Genomic DNA, 17,512 nt, shown 5'->3' with positions numbered 1-17,512 from the left:
GAGTCCAGGACTTCTGCCTCTGAGTCCAGCAGCACAGAAGTGCAAAAGGCATCAGGACCAGCTCTAGCAGGGTATTGGCCGAGGGCAGACCCCGTGCTGAGAAAAAGGACACACATTACACTCCATTACCTCGCAAATACAACTTTTCCAGGAAGGTAAAAGTTTTCGTTGAAGCTTGATTGCAAGCAGCCTGGCTGGACGTTCTGTTGTGTCTGCTTCTGTCTGTTTTAGATTTTAACTGTTTAACTTCCAAAGTCCTGAATTAAAGTTTTTGTTCATTTGTTCTGATGTGCAAACTGTTACAGATAAGAGATGTTGTGTGTTCTAGACTAAAAACCACACTAAACTTACAATGTGATAAGTATGGCACCAGAAAGGAACTCCCAGAAGAAAAATGTTTTACTTCAGTAACTTTTATTATTATTATAAACTTGACGTCCAAAATGGTAAAGAAGATATCCAAAGTTTTCTGGGGAAGTGCCAGGAATCATTTGAAAACCCCTGTGCTAGAAGGAGAAAACGTTTATGCATGGAGGACACCGTTTAAAGTTTAGACACACCTACTAGTTCTTTATTATTGCCCTTTTCACATTTTAGAATAGTGATAAAGCAATCAAAACTATATGAAATAACAATAAAAAAAATTACATATTGTAAACACTTTATTAGATGCTTGTATGGGAAATAAAAAATTATTTGCAATTACTGTAAATAATATATTGTAAAAACTTCTTTAGGTGCATCCCAGGGCAATTCATTAATTATATTTACTTAGTATTATTTATTAGAATTAAAGTTTTAGTTTTGTAATAATAATTTAAAAAATTGCACCATTTTAATCTGTCTATATTTATGTGTGGTCCCTTATTCCAAGAACTAAAGAGTAATTTTGCCCCCTTACATCTGCCACACATGCAGACACAGCAAATCATGTGGATCTTGCAGGCCACATGACCCATTCAGCACTAGATTCTTTGTGTCTCTTAACTTCCCCAATGTGCTCTTGTCTCATGACGGCAGCTTTTCTGTAAAAAAAAAAACAACCTGTTCCTTTGTCAGGCCTGTTTTTGCTCCTCTGAGAAAATTTGATTCGTATGATTTGCTCTGCAAAGAACTAAAACTTCCAGGTCAACCTTGTATTCCGACCTGCTTGGTTTTGCATTTCACAATGTTTTATTAAAAGTAAAGAAAACAATGTTCAGTCTTTATAATGAATTATAACAATTGATTAGTAAGAATTATTAAGTAAGCAGTGTGCACTGACAGAGCTTCACAGTTGCTGTTACACACAGTCATGGCATGTAGCCAAGCAGGCAATCTAGTGCTTTCTAAAGCAGCTGACAGTTTAGGGTGGCATGACTGCAGAACAAATAGCTGGAAACGTGCCCCATTCGGTCTACACCTATTTTATTTAGAGACTGACTAATATTTTTACTGATATATTATTTCATGCTACCTATTATTTTTGTTCAGGTTGAATATGCAATAATTTTTATTCTCTCTCTCTCTCTCTCTCTCTCTCTCTCTCTCTCTCTCTCTCTCTCTCTCTCTCTCTCTATATATATATATATATATATATATATAATCTAAAATAAAAAATACATATAATTAATAAAAAAATATAATAATATTCTTAATTTTATAGACCAAAAGATTCATTCAGGAAACACTTGAAATATACAAGGAAGCGCCGTCATGTAAATAGGTGGTGCGCTGCTTTCATCCAATCAATGACACCGCAAATAAGAGCATTAACCGCAGTTTAGGAATGTATAGTGTGAAAGATTGTGAGAGAGAGACACACATCAAATTATGAGCAATGTAAAATATGATAACCTAGGATTTCTTTAACCAGGGTTTTAAAATGTTCCAGGTTTAACTAAGTGTCTGTACAGGACTGTTTATAAATAAAAAATAAAAAATGATAGCACACACATTGAAGGTGTGATTTGTAAGCTTACATAGGCCTATACAATGTGGTAACCATTCTTTTTGTGTCATTTTCAATTAAAGTTAACAATGATTCATTCTGATACTTCAATAAAATCACCATTGGTCATCTGGTCCAGGCAAGATGTCAAAAGGTCCAGCAGTGGGTATTGATTTGGGCACCACCTACTCCTGTGTGGGAATCTTCCAGCATGGTAAGGTGGAGATCATCGCCAATGACCAGGGGAACAGAACAACCCCCAGCTATGTCGCCTTTACAGACACCGAAAGACTGATCGGAGATGCAGCCAAGAACCAAGTAGCCATGAACCCCAACAACACAGTGTTTGGTAAGGCAGCTCATATATTTTCTTGGGGAAAAGAATGAAAGTTTGACATTAACACTTGTTTATGCTACTGTCCTCCATTAGATGGCAGTGTAGATCATTTAATTGTAATACTAAAAGTCAAATGACACATACTGTACATACTGTAAAGTTTTTATTAGTAGCAACCAACAGCAGTTTTTAAAGCAGTGCTTCTTTTTGTTGTCATTTTGTCTTTTGCATACATCTTATTGGTTCAACAGATGCCAAGCGCTTGATTGGTCGACGCTTTGATGACCCTGTGGTTCAGTCTGACATGAAGCACTGGCCCTTTAAGGTAATCAATGATGGTAGTAAGCCCAAGATGGAAGTGGAGTACAAAGGAGAGATAAAGTCCTTCTACCCTGAAGAGGTCTCCTCTATGGTCCTCACTAAGATGAAGGAGATCTCTGAGGCTTACCTGGGCAAGGTGAATAAAACTATACAAAAGCACTGTAAATGAACACTTTAATTTTTAGCATTTGTTTTACATATAATGTGCATTCAAGCATACAGAAAATAGATGACAAAGTTATAGACAGCATATCTTCCTTTAGATTAGAAAATTTGATTTAGAAAATGTGTGACAGTGAGTTCAGAATCAAATATTCGTGACTACAAGGCTTACAAGGATGTGGTTGACACATTCTGAAAATACTGAAAAATACTGTCTACTCTGTTTATAAAGTAACATGCTTTGTTTTGAAACAATATATATTTGTAGACCACCATATTTGTTTGCACTACAACATTTAAAGCCTTTCTCTGAACTTTAAAAAATGCAAACTGAGGAGAGTTGTTCATAATTTATAATGGATAGGCTAACGCATGCAAAGGCAAAACAGAGAAACACACGTACTGTGGTGAACACTAACATTTCTCTGCAGCACAAGTTAAAATTTCTGCAAACGCATCTTCACACATCTTATCTTTTAGTGGTGCCTGCAGTAAAAATAGTTTTTTTTTAAATACACCACAGATTAATATCTGATTCTGCCACACACGTTTCATGTTTAAAAATCTCTAATACAGATTGAAGTTTGTTTTGTGCAGAATTATACCACCAATTTGTACGAGAGATATTTGGAGATAACCCCAGTTACAGGAAGTATGTGAACTTGATTGTAATCATTATTGTCAGCAAGACTCTTGTTTAACTGTACTGCTTCCAAACTTGCATCTTTTACAAGAAATGTTCCTGAAAGCATGTATCGTTTCTTCATGAGCAAAATTATTTTTGAACAAAGAACAGTAATCATAATTAATGCAAAGTCTCTTTCATTAATAATCACTCCACTAAAAACTTACATATGCTAAACATATGCTAAAATATGATGATTTGATCTTGTTGTTTCAGCCAGTGTCAAATGCAGTCATTACAGTGCCTGCTTACTTTAATGACTCTCAACGCCAAGCCACCAAGGACGCTGGAACAATTGCTGGCCTTAACGTCCTCCGCATTATCAACGAGCCAACGGCCGCTGCCATCGCGTATGGATTGGACAAAAAGGTATAGAGATATCCTAAGCTATATTTTACCTAGTTCAGTGGTTTAAATATGCATAGTTAAATATGAGGTTGGTAAACATGCTAAACTGGCCTGTAATGATGGTTCAATGAAGTTGCATCTAGTTTTTGTTGTCCATCATCTCAGATTAACTTTCAGCACAGTAAGGATTAAAGGGATAAACAGCTGCTTTATGGTCACAATTCACTACAGGTTGGTGCTGAGCGCAATGTCCTAATCTTTGATTTGGGTGGCGGCACCTTTGACGTGTCCATTCTGACGATTGAGGATGGCATTTTTGAAGTCAAGGCTACTGCTGGTGACACCCATCTGGGTGGTGAAGACTTCGACAACCGAATGGTCAACCACTTCATTGCAGAGTTCAAGCGCAAGTTCAAGAAAGACATCACTGGGAATAAACGTGCAGTCCGTCGCCTGCGGACAGCATGTGAGCGCGCCAAGCGCACCCTTTCCTCCAGTACGCAGGCTAGCATTGAGATCGACTCTCTGTATGAAGGTTCCGACTTCTACACTTCCATCACCAGAGCACGTTTTGAGGAGCTCAATGCCGACCTTTTCCGTGGTACACTGGAGCCGGTGGAAAAGTCTCTGCGGGATGCCAAGATGGACAAGGCACAGATCCATGACATTGTGCTGGTTGGTGGCTCCACTCGCATTCCCAAAATCCAAAAGTTGCTTCAGGACTTATTTAACGGCCGGGATCTTAACAAAAGCATCAACCCTGATGAAGCAGTAGCTTATGGAGCAGGTAAGAGGTTTATTTCCACTCTTCGTGGATTAGTAATTGCTTTTGCTTTATGACATGCTAATCTTTCCTCAAATTTCACCAGCTGTCCAGGCAGCCATCTTAGCAGGTGATAAATCGGAGAACGTCCAAGACCTTTTGCTGCTGGATGTCACTCCTCTCTCTCTGGGCATTGAGACAGCTGGTGGTGTCATGACTGTGTTAATTAAGAGGAACACCACCATTCCCACCAAGCAAACCCAGACTTTCACCACCTACTCGGACAACCAGCCTGGTGTACTGATCCAGGTAAATGAAAGTTGTTGATGTAGACCCGTACTTCCCTGGTCTTCTTCCCCTGCTTCTCAGAGCAGCATTAATTTCCATTTCCAAGCTGGTTTGGTGCACGTCTAGCACCAGCAAAAAATAATAATGAATGAATGGAACTGCTTGACCAAGAAAGGCTTGTTAAAGGTCTTTAAGGAAAGCTTGTCAAGCCTGGAAGAGGTACCAACAAACCAGCGTCCAAAACATGCTAGTAAAGACCAATGCTGGACTATTCAAGAATGACAACTGAGATGTTGATAGAAATTCACCCAGAAACTCTTAAGTCATTTCAGCTAATCGGAGTCTGATTTAATGATCCTGTTTTTCTTACCCTTAGGTATATGAGGGAGAGAGAGCAATGACGAAGGATAACAACCTTCTTGGCAAATTTGAGTTGACTGGCATCCCTCCTGCTCCTCGTGGTGTGCCACAAATTGAAGTTACATTCGACATTGATGCCAATGGCATTCTCAATGTGTCCGCAGTGGACAAAAGCACTGGCAAAGAGAACAAGATCACTATCACCAATGACAAAGGTAAAATAACTTGCCCTGACTTTGAATAAAGAGTTGACTTTATACTTATCGACTTGATTCTGAAAATCATAAATTGTTTTTTAGTGAGTTTCTCACTAATCTTTACTTTTAGGTCGTTTGAGCAAGGAAGAAATTGAACGTATGGTACAGGAAGCTGACCAATACAGAGCAGAGGACGAAGCCCAGAAGGAGAAGGTCACTGCCAAGAACACTTTGGAGTCGCTGGCCTTTAACATGAAGAGCACTGTGGAGGATGACAAGCTGAAGGACAAGATCAGTGCAGAGGACAAAAAAACTATTATTGACAAATGCAATGAGGTCATAGCCTGGTTGGACAGAAACCAGGTAGGTAACAATCGAAAACTGCACAACTTGCATGCCAATCTACAGGTTACACTTGTTTATGCAATTAAGGCTATCCTTTTCAGTTATGGTTATGTAATTGAAGGAATTGTATTTGATATTCTTACATTGAGGAAGTCAAACCGGCTTATGTGTATGCCAGTGTTTTCCAACCCTGTTCCTGGAGGTACACCAACAGTGCACATTTGCCATGTCTGTTTTATCTGACCCATCTATTTCTGGTCTTAAAATCTCTACTAATGAGCTGAGTTGAATCAGGTGTGTTTAACTAGGAAAAATTGGAAAATACTGTCGGTATGCCTCCATGAAAAGGGATGGTAAACACCAGATTAATAGCATTAGAGCATCTTTCAAGACAGTTTTTTTTATGTCTTGTGCCACAGACTGCAGAAAAGGATGAGTATGAGCACCAACAGAAGGAGCTGGAAAAAGTGTGCAACCCCATCATCACCAAGCTCTATCAGGGCACTGGTGACATGCCAGGTGGAATGCCGGGTGGAATGCCTGGGGGATTTCCTGGAGGGGCAGGAAGTGGTTCCTCCTCTGGTCCTACCATTGAGGAAGTGGACTAAACTCGACACCAGAACATTTAGGCTCACACATAGACAGAAATCAACGCAAAATATGATTTACGTCAACTTGCTGCATCTCAAACAGGCTTCATATCAACTCACATTGGTCAGATGTGCCAGATGAGACCAACTTATAGCTTGTGACCAAAGCAATATGGCACTCATTAAACAGCATTAGCATATAAACTTAGCATCAAGTTTCCACATTTGTAATTCTAACAGTATGCTATTATTTAAATGGTTACAAGGTTAGTCATGCTATAATTACAACAAAATACCTAGCTGAGGTGAGGCCTTGTAACTTGTTCAGTTAGCTCTTATACTTATTATTCATTATTATTCCACAGGGAGGGTTTTTTACACCTCTGCTTTACAGTTCATTCATTCATTCAGTGTTTCTTGTATGACTCAATTAAAAATAAAGCGTTTTATTGCCTCAATATCTTGTCTCATGTTTTCTCATGTCTCATCTCATGCTAGAAGTAATGTAAAGATCTGTTAGAAGTTCTCAGAACATTTCAGAACAGCCTGCTTTATATGCATCACTCTAATTTCTGCAGTTGAATGCATTCATGGAGAAAGAAAAGAAAGGTAGGTTATATCCCTTTTGTTTTTGTTTGGCTGACACTCCTACTACAGTCTGGCATGTGAGGAAAAGAATAATAGCAATTTTTTTGTTTTGTTTTCCTCATATGACAAATACAAACATTCCTGAGCTCCTCCTAACTGCATGGAAGCACCTGTATGAATTGCGAAATTCAACAGATGCTAGAGAGAATATAAAGCAGGAGAGAGACCTAATGGGAACAACAGCAACACATTAGGTGCCAGTGTACAACATGATCTGGATCATTAGCTTCTTGGCTTTGGTGGCTTCTACTCTGGGTGAGTTTTATGAGAATAAATATTACAGGTTACAGATACACAAACGCACACACACACACACACACACACACACACACACACACACACACACACATTGTATATGTTATTGTGATACTTTTCTCATTTGTTTTTTTATGAACTATGGTAATAGGATGTGGGGTGCGTCAAATGGTGCCTTACCCAGCAGGTGAAATTGCCAAAAGATCTATAAGGGCTGCTGGAGTTCTATCAGGTGTTAGGGATGTGGCAAATGTACCAAGTGTAGTTGGGGGAGGTCCCGCAGGTATTATTCATGGAAACGAGGCACACTCTTGGCCCTGGCAGGCCTCTATCCAGGTAGTGTTAGAAGTTTAAAGACACAATCTTTGTTTATACTAGTGGTGGTGGGCCTCATTTTCTGCATAATGGTGTACTCATGAAATTATTTATTTTTGATCCAGACATCCAGAGGTCAGCATTTCTGTGGTGGTTCCCTGATCAGCAAAAACTGGATCCTCACTGCTGCCCACTGTTCAGTCCAGTTGGATATTTCTTTATATGTATGTATATATTCCGTATTCTATCTATCTATCTATCTATCTATCTATCTATCTATCTATCTATCTATCTATCTATCTATCTATCTATCTATCTATCTATCTATCTATCTATCTATCTATTTCATCCAGCTATCTAAGGATTTAGACTTCTTTCTAGGCCTGGAAATGACTATGTGGTCCTTGGACAGTATGACCGTGGTTCCAATAATGAAGATATTCAAGTCAAGAAAATTTCCAAGGTATCATCTTCAGTGATATTATTGCACTAAAATAGAAGTTTTAAACTTTGAAATTACACTATTGCAAAGTCTGGGGTCGATTTGGGGAATTTTTTTTTTTTCATGTTTTTGACAGAAGTATCTTCAAAGCTACATTTATTTAATCAAATAAAAACAGTAATTTGGTGAAATATTATTTAAATTTAAAATAAGTTTTCTATTTTAATATATTTTAAAGTCTAAAATATTCCTGTGATGGTAAAGATGACTTTTCAGCAGCCATTACCTCCAGTCTTCAGTGTTACATGATCCTTGATCCATGATCCAGAAATCATTCTAACATTTTTTATTATCAGTGTTGAAAAACATTTGTGCTACTTAATATTTTTTCTGGAAACTGTGATGTATTATTTTTTTTCTTTAGAATTCATTGATGAATAGAAAGTTCAAAATAACAGCATTTATTCAAAAAAAAAAAAAATGTAAAAATATAATTGTCTTTATTGTCACTTTTGATCGATTCAAAAGTCAAAAGTGAAAGTATTTAAACAAATAAATAAATAATAATAAAAAAACCATCTTGCTACATTACAAACAAAACAGAGTTTTTCTTTCTACACTTACAGGTCATCACCCATCCTAACTACAACAAACAAACAACAAACAATGATGTTGCACTACTGAAATTGTCCAGTCCAGTACAGATGACGTCCCGTATCTCTCCTATATGTCTGCCTAGCTCCTTTACCAGCATCCGCCCTGGGACTCTTTGTGTCATTACTGGCTGGGGCGCAACTGAAACTGTCTGTAAGTCTGCAATTCTTATCACCTGTGTAAAACAGAACATTTTCAATACCTATAATTCCTGGATTCCTGCTCAACTATTCAGACACTAATTGTCTCACATTATTCATTTGCTTTTAGCAAATCCCCGAGTTCTGCAGGAGGCCACTGTGCCGATAGTGAGTCAAGCTCAGTGTAGGCAGTTTTGGGGTAGGAACAGTATCACAGATGCCATGATCTGTGCTGGAGCCTCTGGAGCCTCATCTTGTCAGGTATAAAGATATTACGCACAAGCTTTTAATAAATAATAATATTGAAATATGTGATATTGCAGCTCACAGACAGTATGCAATGTTGATCGCTGATGTCTGTGTGTCCACTGCAGGGTGATTCTGGTGGTCCTCTGATGTGTGAGAGTTCAGGTGTTTGGTACCAAGTGGGCATCGTTTCCTGGGGCCACAAATCCTGCAGCACTGACCGTCCAGTAGTCTACACCCGTGTCTCTTACTTCCGCCGATGGATCAATGAAATCATTCGACTGAACTAGAGCACCAGCTTAAGTCTCATGCCTCAAAGTTTTGGTTTTTCTGTGTCTGAATATTTATTCATTAGTTAAACTGTGTCTTCATAACACTGTTGCTGCTATGAAAATAACTGCAACTGCATAATTGCAACATAATTATTAAAAGCACTTCATAACTTATATATCCACAATGTTTCATTTGAATTACTTATGTATGCATACATACCTATGGCTGAATAAATATTAAATAAAGCATTTTGGGTCTTTCTGGTAAGCATGACTGTTTGGTACAATACACAAGAACACTAATTTGGGTTCACTGGAAGAAATCAAACTAAGTGGCAAGACCTTTCACCATTTTTGAAATGACTTTTAGTAGATGTATAACATTGGTTTCGTAATATAATGCTATAGGTTTTATATTAAAAGTACATAGTGTGTTAAATTAATTTCTCAGGATCAAATCCAACTAAATCAGAAGAGCTTGTTAAGTCATGTCTGTTTATGCACTTCTGTATATTTCCAGTGTTTTTGAAAAGCTATTCATTACATGTTTGCATTGATTGAGAAAAGACATTGTACACTTGTCTGGTTGTCTGTGTTGTCCTTGTATTTAGAGCATGATCATGGTTCCAATACAAAACCTGTGCAGACTATGAGCATTCCCAGGGTGTCAGCATTAAAGTGAATAACAGTTTGTAACATTCTAGGCATTTTACTAGAATCCACAGGGGTTAAACATCTTTTCACATTGTTTTAAAGTGTTAAACAACCACAAAACATGCTGAACAATAAACAAAAAGTATTTAAAAAAAATATTTAGCATGTAAGGAGAAAAGATCTTAAATCTTTTTGCATTGTATCTTCTGCTGGAAAGTTTATATGGGGTCGACAACTTCAGGTTATATATTTACAGGTGAAAGAATTACATCTCAGGGGTCTCAGTGCTACACTGAAAACAATTTTCAACAAAGGGGGGAAGCCGACCTTTTTTCTCAGTTGACCCATTTGTTCTTGTCAATATTTCAACATACTTTTTGTCACATGACTGTATTAAACAAGATATGGATGTTCCTGAGCTCTGAGATCCTACCAGCTGCATGGAAGCACCTTGATGAATTCCCAGTTTTATCAGATGCTGGGTAGAATATAAAACATGGGAGAACAGCAGCAGAACTTTAAGCACTTGCCTCCATCATGCTCTGGATCATCAGCTGTTTTGCTTTGGTGGCCTCCACTCTGGGTGAGTTTTCGAAGTTTGCAATGAGGGTAGTAGGAATCAGTGTCAACCTGAAAATAATAAAAACTCTAAAACTTAATTTACATGGTATTATTTTTATTATTATTTTTTATGCATACAGCTCTTAGAACCCCATATTAATAGGAGGTGTACATATAGTTGTGTATATATATATATATATATATTTTTTTTTTAAATCAGAGGACTTTCTGAGGTTAAGAATATATTATTATAATCAAACTAAAAAGTGATCAAGAACTGATTAATAACCCATAATAGCATGTTTTTGCATGCACTTATATAGGTTGTGGAGTGCCTACCATTAAGCCAGTAATCAGCGGCTACAACAAAATTGTTAATGGAGAAAATGCAGTGTCTGGTTCCTGGCCCTGGCAGGTCTCTCTCCAGGTAACTTTTACTAGTTTTAATTATGCTTTTTAAGGTTCCTTATAATTTAATATGTATAAGTTGAGATGCATGGAAAACTTAATATTATCAACAATGTGTTCACCATACCCAAAGTTAAATCATTTATATTTAATAATGCATGAACCAGCAATCCAATGGCTTCCATTTCTGCGGAGGATCCCTGATCAACCAGTACTGGGTGGTCACTGCTGCCCACTGTGGTGTCAGGTAAGAACTTTGATATAGTTTTAATTCATTAACATACCCTGCCTGATTCTTTAACATGCTTCTATTTTCCACTTTTCCTGTTTATTCCTCCTACCCTAGGGCTGGATATCACTATGTTATTCTTGGAGAGCATGACCGCGGTTCCAGCGCTGAGCCCGTTCAAGTCATGAGCATAGCCAAGGTAAAAGCTTTAATGATATCAGCTCATCATCCCTTAACTTTGAGTCACTGTCTGCTGATAACATTGATGCGGTTCTATGATATCTTTGGCATTACCTCAAAAGCCACAGGGATTTGTCATTCTGCCTCAATTAAAAATGGTGCTTGCTTACTTCTCAGAACTAGCACACATGACGGGTTAAAAATACATGTGTCAGACTCCTTTAGTCATTGCGTCATGTCTTAGATTTTTAATGGTTCTGTAAACGTTTTTTTTTTTTTTTTTTTAACATTGTAATTTTCCCTACTGCCTGAACGATATCACTTCAGTCTCTATGAAAAAAAGTGAGGTTTTAATTAAGAAGAAAACTTTAAAGGCCATTACGTCTATATGTTTGAGCTCACTAATATGTTGGGTTTATTAGATTTGTAAAACAATTATAGTGCCATTCAAAAGTTTGGGGTCAGTAAAATGAATATTTTTATTCAGCATTTGATTAAAAGTGACAGTAAAGCTATTTATAATGTTACAAAATATGCTTATTTTAAATAAATGCTATTCTTTTGGATTTTCTTTTCATTATATAATAATTTTTCACCAAATCACCAAAATATTAAGCAGAACAACTGTTTTCAACATTGATAATAATAAGAAATGTTACTTGAGCAGCAAATCAGCATATTAGAATGATTTCTGAAGGATCATGTGACGCTGAAGACTGGAGTAATGATGCTGCAATGATGCACGTCATCACAGGAATAAATTACATTTTAAAATATATCACAATAGAACATAGTTATTTTAAATTGTAATAATATTTCACAATATTACCGTTTTACTACTATGAATAAAACCTATTAAGTATCTTTTAAAAGTAACTCATACAGTCAATTTTCCTCCCACCGTAGGCTATCACCCACCCTTACTACAACGGTAATACCTTCAATAATGACATCACTCTGCTGAAACTATCCTCTTCAGTCCAGCTGACGTCCCGTATCTATCCTGTGTGTCTGGCTTCCTCCACTGCCAACATCCCCTCTGGCACTCTTTGCGTCACCACTGGATGGGGCAAAACTGGAACCACCAGTAAATATATCATCATCATTCAAAACATTCAAATGACTTCTAAAATGACATTGGTTTGATTTTCTTCTGTTTGCTTTCTTTTTACAGCAAGTCCTCGTATCCTGCAGCAGACCGCGCTGCCCCTTATGAGTCCTGCTCAGTGCAAGCAATACTGGGGTCAGAGCAGAATAACAGATGCTATGATCTGCGCTGGAGCCTCCGGTGTCTCCTCTTGCCAGGTATGTGAAGACAGATACCTTAATATTTGTATGCATATATACAGTGCTTTAGTCCTGATGTGTCTATATGGGTTCGTCTGTCAACTACAGGGTGATTCCGGTGGTCCTCTGGTGTGTGAGAGCGCAGGTGTTTGGTATCAGTTTGGCATCGTGTCCTGGGGCACCACCGACTGCAATGTCCGCGCCCCAGCCATCTACGCCCGTGTGTCTTATCTCCGCCAATGGATTGACCAGACTGTTGCCTACAACTAGAGTTTCGACTCTCTGAAAATAATGCCAATAAAAATACAAAAAAAAAAAAAAACACACACATTCTAAAGATGTTTAATGACTCAAGCAAGTAAAATAAAACAGTTTAAAGGTGTTTTATATATATATATATATATATATATATATATATAAATATATATATATATATATATATATATCTATATATATATATATATATATATAGATATATATGAGTTAATGCAAACATATGGTGATGTAAGAACGTTTCCAGGAACCATGACCAAAACAAAAAGTGTTGTTAACTGACATGGTAATAAACAACTAAAACTGGCATTGATTAAATGACAGAAAATGCATGCAATTGATAACGATATACATTATTCTTCAAAAGTTTGGGGTCGGCAAGGTTTTAATGTTTTTTGAAAGAAGTCTTATCAAGGCTGCATTTATTTGATTAAAAAAAATAATAATAATTTTAAATATTAGAATAATGCAAAATAATGGTTTTGTATTTTAGGCTGGTGATTATAACAGTGCGTTTGCAGTGCAAAAGGTTGTGAGCCCGTTCCATTCCCAGGGAACACACATACTGGTAAAAAATGTATAGCACAAATCCACTTTAAGTTGCTTTAGATAAAAGTGTCTGCTAAATGTAAACGACTGGGAATTTTTCTTTTGCTTGTGAGATATATATAGGCCAAAGAAAAATACCCTGTCAAATCATGCAGTTATTCTTAGTAAATCAACCACGAAGTGCACATGCAACATCCTCCATCCACCCATGTGCTGTTCATATAAGTAGAGGAGACCCTGTTTCCAGCTGTTGATTATTTGACCAGTTTTTGTGAGCACTGACAATACAAACCAAGCTACAGAAAATGGGTAAGAGTTTCATTTGTGCAATATTCCATTTTCCATAGTTCCATAGTTATTCCATAATTTAGCAGACACTTTTATCTAGAGTGACTTACAATTGAGGAATACAATGAGCGATTCATCATAAGGAGGCAAATAGATACAGGAAGTGCTTGCAATACAAGTTTCAGACATCGTTCAGATCAGTACAATCTAGAGCCAGGAGGAATTAAGGAAGTGAGGGGTTTTTTTTGTTTGTTTGTTTGTTTGTTTGTTTTCTTTTAAAGTTAGAATGCAGTCAAACATTTGCGAAAGAGATGGGTTTTCAGCATTCCGTAAGGAAGTGGGAAATCAAATCAGTATCAAAAGTGGCAGATAGATCCAGCAGAATGAGAACTGATTTGGAATCAGCTTTCACAATCTGCAGGGCTTCTGTGACTGACAGTAATGCAGTCTCAGTTGTGTGGCTGCTTCTGAAACCTGATTGGTTAGCATTCAGTTGGTTATTCTATGAAAGAAATAATGATATCTGGTTGAAAGCAACTCGTTCAAGTTTTTTCGCTATGAATGGAAGGAGAGAGACTGGTCTGTAATTGTCTACAAGTGAAGTTTTTTGGGGTTGCAGTGGGGTTATGTGAGCGGTGGAGTTACCTGAGTGGGGAAAATGCTTGTAAGAAAAGACGTGTTTATGTTGTATGTGAGTGCAGGTAAGAGTGTAGGAGAGATTGCTTGAAGAAGGTGTGAGGCAACTGGGTCTAAAGGGCAGGTTGTAGGATGGCTGGAGTTCTTCAGTGAGGGGAGAGAAGGAGGTGAGAACAGTGGGTGAGGTTGAGTTCCTGTTTGAGCAGAGCTGAAAACTGACTGCTGATGGTTTTAATTTTGACTGTGAAGAATGTTTCAAAATCATGAGGGGGACAGAGGAGAGAATTTAATGTTTTGAAGAGATCACGTGTGTCTGAAGTGTCTTGATTACACACACACACACACACACACACACACACACACACACACACACACACACACACATATATATATATATATATATATATATATATATATATACACACTGTGCCTTGCGAAAGTATTCATACCCCTTAATTTTTTTTTACATTTTGTTATGTTGCTACCTTATGTTAAATTGCTTTAAATTACTTTTTTCCCCCACATCATTCTACACTCCATACACTATATTGGCAAAGCAAAGGTCGTGGGGGAAGTCATGGCCTAATGGTTAGAGAGCCGGACTCATAACCCAAGAGTTGTGGATTCGAGTCTCATACCGGCAGGGATTGTCGGTGGGGTGTAGGAGGTGTGAATGTACAGCGCTCTCCCCCACCTTCAATACCACGACTGAGGTGCCCTTGAGCAAGGCACTGAACCCCCAACAGAAAAAAGGTTTTTAACATCTTTGCAAATATTTTAAAAATAAAAAACTTAAGTATTCAAACCCTTATCTGGGACAATTGAAATGTAGCTCAGGAGCATTCATATTGCTTGTAGATTTTACTACACTTCAAGTGAAGTTAACCTGTGGCAAATTCAACTGAATGGGTATGATTTGGAAAGGTGAACATGACTTAATAACAGCTGAAAATGCATATCAGAGCAAAAACCAAGCCCGAGGTAAAAGAACTGCCTGTAGAGCTCAGAAACTGCTTCATTGAAGGTTCACAGAATCACATAGCCTCCATAAACCAAAATGGAAGACGTTTGAAACAACCAGGACTCTTCCTAGAGCCTGCCTCCTGGCCAAACTGAGCAACTGATGGAGAATGGTCTTGGTTAGAGAGGTGACCAAGAAGCTGAAGGTAACTCTTGTTGAGCTCCATGATCATATATGCAGATGGGAGAAACCTAGAGAAGGACAAACATCACTGCAACACTCCACCAGTCTGGGCTTTATGGTAATGTGGCCAGACTCAATCCTCTCCTCAGTGACAAATGAAAACACATTTGGAATTAAATTTTTTCTTTTTTTCTAATTTCTGTAAATGGGTTTGCTGGTAATAAGGATCCATTCACTCATAACATGTTGCATAAAATGCAACTCTAAAAATAAAGGGTCTCAAACCCTTGCATTTTTTATCCATTCCACTGCTTTTCAATGCAAAATTCGAGGGAACGCAATAGTAATCGTGTGCACGTTTTAGTACATTGAGGGAACGAATTAGTAAATCGTGCACACAATTTATTTATTTTTTCTTGCATGTCATGTGCGGGGCTCCGTAGGGCTCCATATTGCTAGTCAAATGTGCCACAAAATGTTTCATTTGCATGTTGTTTTGCTCCAGAACCAATTCTAACTGCACTTTTATCTCTTTTCTGTATAGTGTGCACCAGTTTGGAAAATGATAATCTGACTAGTGTCTCCGTGACACAGGCGAACGAGGGCTTTTCAAGCATCCAGATCTTCGCTATATGCATTTACATCATCATCTTTGTCTTGGGCTTCATTGGAAATGGGCTTGTCATCTTTGTGACTGGCTACAAAATGAAGACGACAGTCAACTCCATTTGGTTTCTCAACTTGGCGACTGCAGACTTCTTTTTCTCCTTCGCCCCAGTCATACGCATTGTCTTGATCTTTGGCAAACCGCTGGGCTACGTTTTGTCCAAGCTTCTCTCTTTCATGACAGAGCTAAATATGTTTGCTAGTATTTTTTTTCTAACAGCTATCAGTCTGGACCGATGCCTGTGCGCATGGGTGGTTGTGTGGGCACAGAATAAACGAACTCTACTCAAAACCAGGATCATTTGCATGATAGTGTGGATTTTATCCATCGGCTGTAGTGTTCCATTTGTCATCAATTTCTGCACCAAGTATCTAGACTTACAGTCTCTGTTCACATACAGGTTTATGGTGGGCTTTCTTATCCCCTTCCTAATCATTGCATCTTCTTATATAGCTATTGGAGTGCGAGTCAAACGTCTCACAAGGGGGAAGCATCTCAGGTCCTACCGTCTTATTATATCTTTGGTTCTGGCATTTTTTGTATGTTGGTTCCCTTACCATATTCACAAATTGTGTCTTATTCCATTAAATACAGTGGAGAATAAGCAGAATATCAATGTTCGAGAAGTAATATCTAAAACAACACCTTTTGTGATTTGCCTGGCTTTTCTAAACAGCTGTCTGAACCCCATTCTCTATGTGTTCATGTGCAAGGAGTTTAAGAAGAAGCTCAAACTGTCTCTGCTGCTGGTGCTGGAAATGGCTTTTGCTGAAGAACATCTAGACTTTCTGGATCACAAGGTGCAAAGACCCCAATGCTTCCTTGACCAGTTGCAAAGACAAGAAAACTACTAAAATCAATCTCTAAATAGCTAAAGTAGCTTATTGTCTTACAATTATTGATCAATTATTGAATTATTGTTTGTTGTCAATAAAAGTGTCTCAAATGTGTATGTAAAATGTGAAGTCAAATGTGAAGTCAATGTCCCAAAAATAAATCTCTGGATTTTACCTGTATAGTGAAAGTTTCTCTTTGGATGTCCCATGTCACAGGAAAGTATATTTCGATAACGTGTCACTTGTCAGGGAACACACTTCTCTTTGCATTTAGGATTAATTGGTGGAATTTCAGAATGCAGAAACAGAAAGTCAACATTGCACAGTCAATAAAAATAGATTTCTGTAGAAGCATATTGTCCTTCCTACTCCTTTCCATCATCACTCTTTAATAAGTAAAGGGGAAGTTATCATCAGTTGTTCACTGTCAAATGAAAAACTGAATAGATGGGCTTTTATGGGCTTCAATACAGACTGAAGACATACAGAAAAATGGTCAAGA

At 37.7% G+C, this 17,512-nt stretch overlaps 4 protein-coding genes across 5 annotated transcripts; all 4 read left to right on the top strand.

Moving 5' to 3' along the window:
• Positions 1–6,784, top strand: LOC109068468 (heat shock cognate 71 kDa protein-like). 2 transcript variants are annotated; one of them, XM_042739916.1, is made up of 9 exons: positions 1–155; positions 2,070–2,279; positions 2,519–2,724; positions 3,652–3,804; positions 4,015–4,570; positions 4,653–4,855; positions 5,211–5,409; positions 5,522–5,754; positions 6,156–6,784. In XM_042739916.1, exons 2-9 carry the CDS (start codon positions 2,075–2,077, stop codon positions 6,342–6,344), a joined length of 1,944 nt encoding a protein of 647 aa, XP_042595850.1. In that variant the 5' UTR covers positions 1–155; positions 2,070–2,074; the 3' UTR covers positions 6,345–6,784. The 2 variants fall into 2 exon arrangements, with proteins under 2 accessions (XP_042595850.1, XP_042595851.1); XM_042739917.1 differs by having other exon boundaries at positions 5–155; positions 2,014–2,279.
• A 43-nt stretch (positions 6,785–6,827) lies between these two features.
• LOC109088743 (chymotrypsin-like protease CTRL-1) lies at positions 6,828–9,880 on the top strand. Its single transcript, XM_042739923.1, has 7 exons — positions 6,828–7,229; positions 7,381–7,565; positions 7,670–7,749; positions 7,926–8,007; positions 8,613–8,793; positions 8,911–9,041; positions 9,155–9,880. The coding sequence occupies exons 1-7, from the start codon at positions 7,184–7,186 to the stop codon at positions 9,314–9,316; spliced, it is 867 nt and encodes a 288-aa protein (XP_042595857.1). The 5' UTR covers positions 6,828–7,183; the 3' UTR covers positions 9,317–9,880.
• Positions 9,881–10,384: 504 nt separating this feature from the next.
• On the top strand, positions 10,385–12,939 carry LOC109088807 (chymotrypsin-like protease CTRL-1). Its single transcript, XM_019102938.2, has 7 exons — positions 10,385–10,535; positions 10,837–10,940; positions 11,089–11,168; positions 11,268–11,349; positions 12,237–12,417; positions 12,505–12,635; positions 12,726–12,939. Exons 1-7 carry the CDS (start codon positions 10,490–10,492, stop codon positions 12,885–12,887), a joined length of 786 nt encoding a protein of 261 aa, XP_018958483.2. The 5' UTR covers positions 10,385–10,489; the 3' UTR covers positions 12,888–12,939.
• Positions 12,940–13,744: 805 nt separating this feature from the next.
• On the top strand, positions 13,745–17,156 carry LOC109088744 (C3a anaphylatoxin chemotactic receptor-like). The gene is made up of 2 exons (XM_042740077.1): positions 13,745–13,748; positions 16,052–17,156. Exons 1-2 carry the CDS (start codon positions 13,745–13,747, stop codon positions 17,026–17,028), a joined length of 981 nt encoding a protein of 326 aa, XP_042596011.1. The 3' UTR covers positions 17,029–17,156.
• Positions 17,157–17,512: the final 356 nt, after the last annotated feature.

Source organism: Cyprinus carpio, chromosome B15 (assembly GCF_018340385.1).
Source record: "Cyprinus carpio isolate SPL01 chromosome B15, ASM1834038v1, whole genome shotgun sequence".
In the NCBI taxonomy this organism is placed as follows: domain Eukaryota; kingdom Metazoa; phylum Chordata; class Actinopteri; order Cypriniformes; family Cyprinidae; genus Cyprinus; species Cyprinus carpio.
The sequence above is the reverse complement of the archived record's forward strand: the minus strand, read 5'-3'. Positions and strand labels throughout refer to the sequence as shown.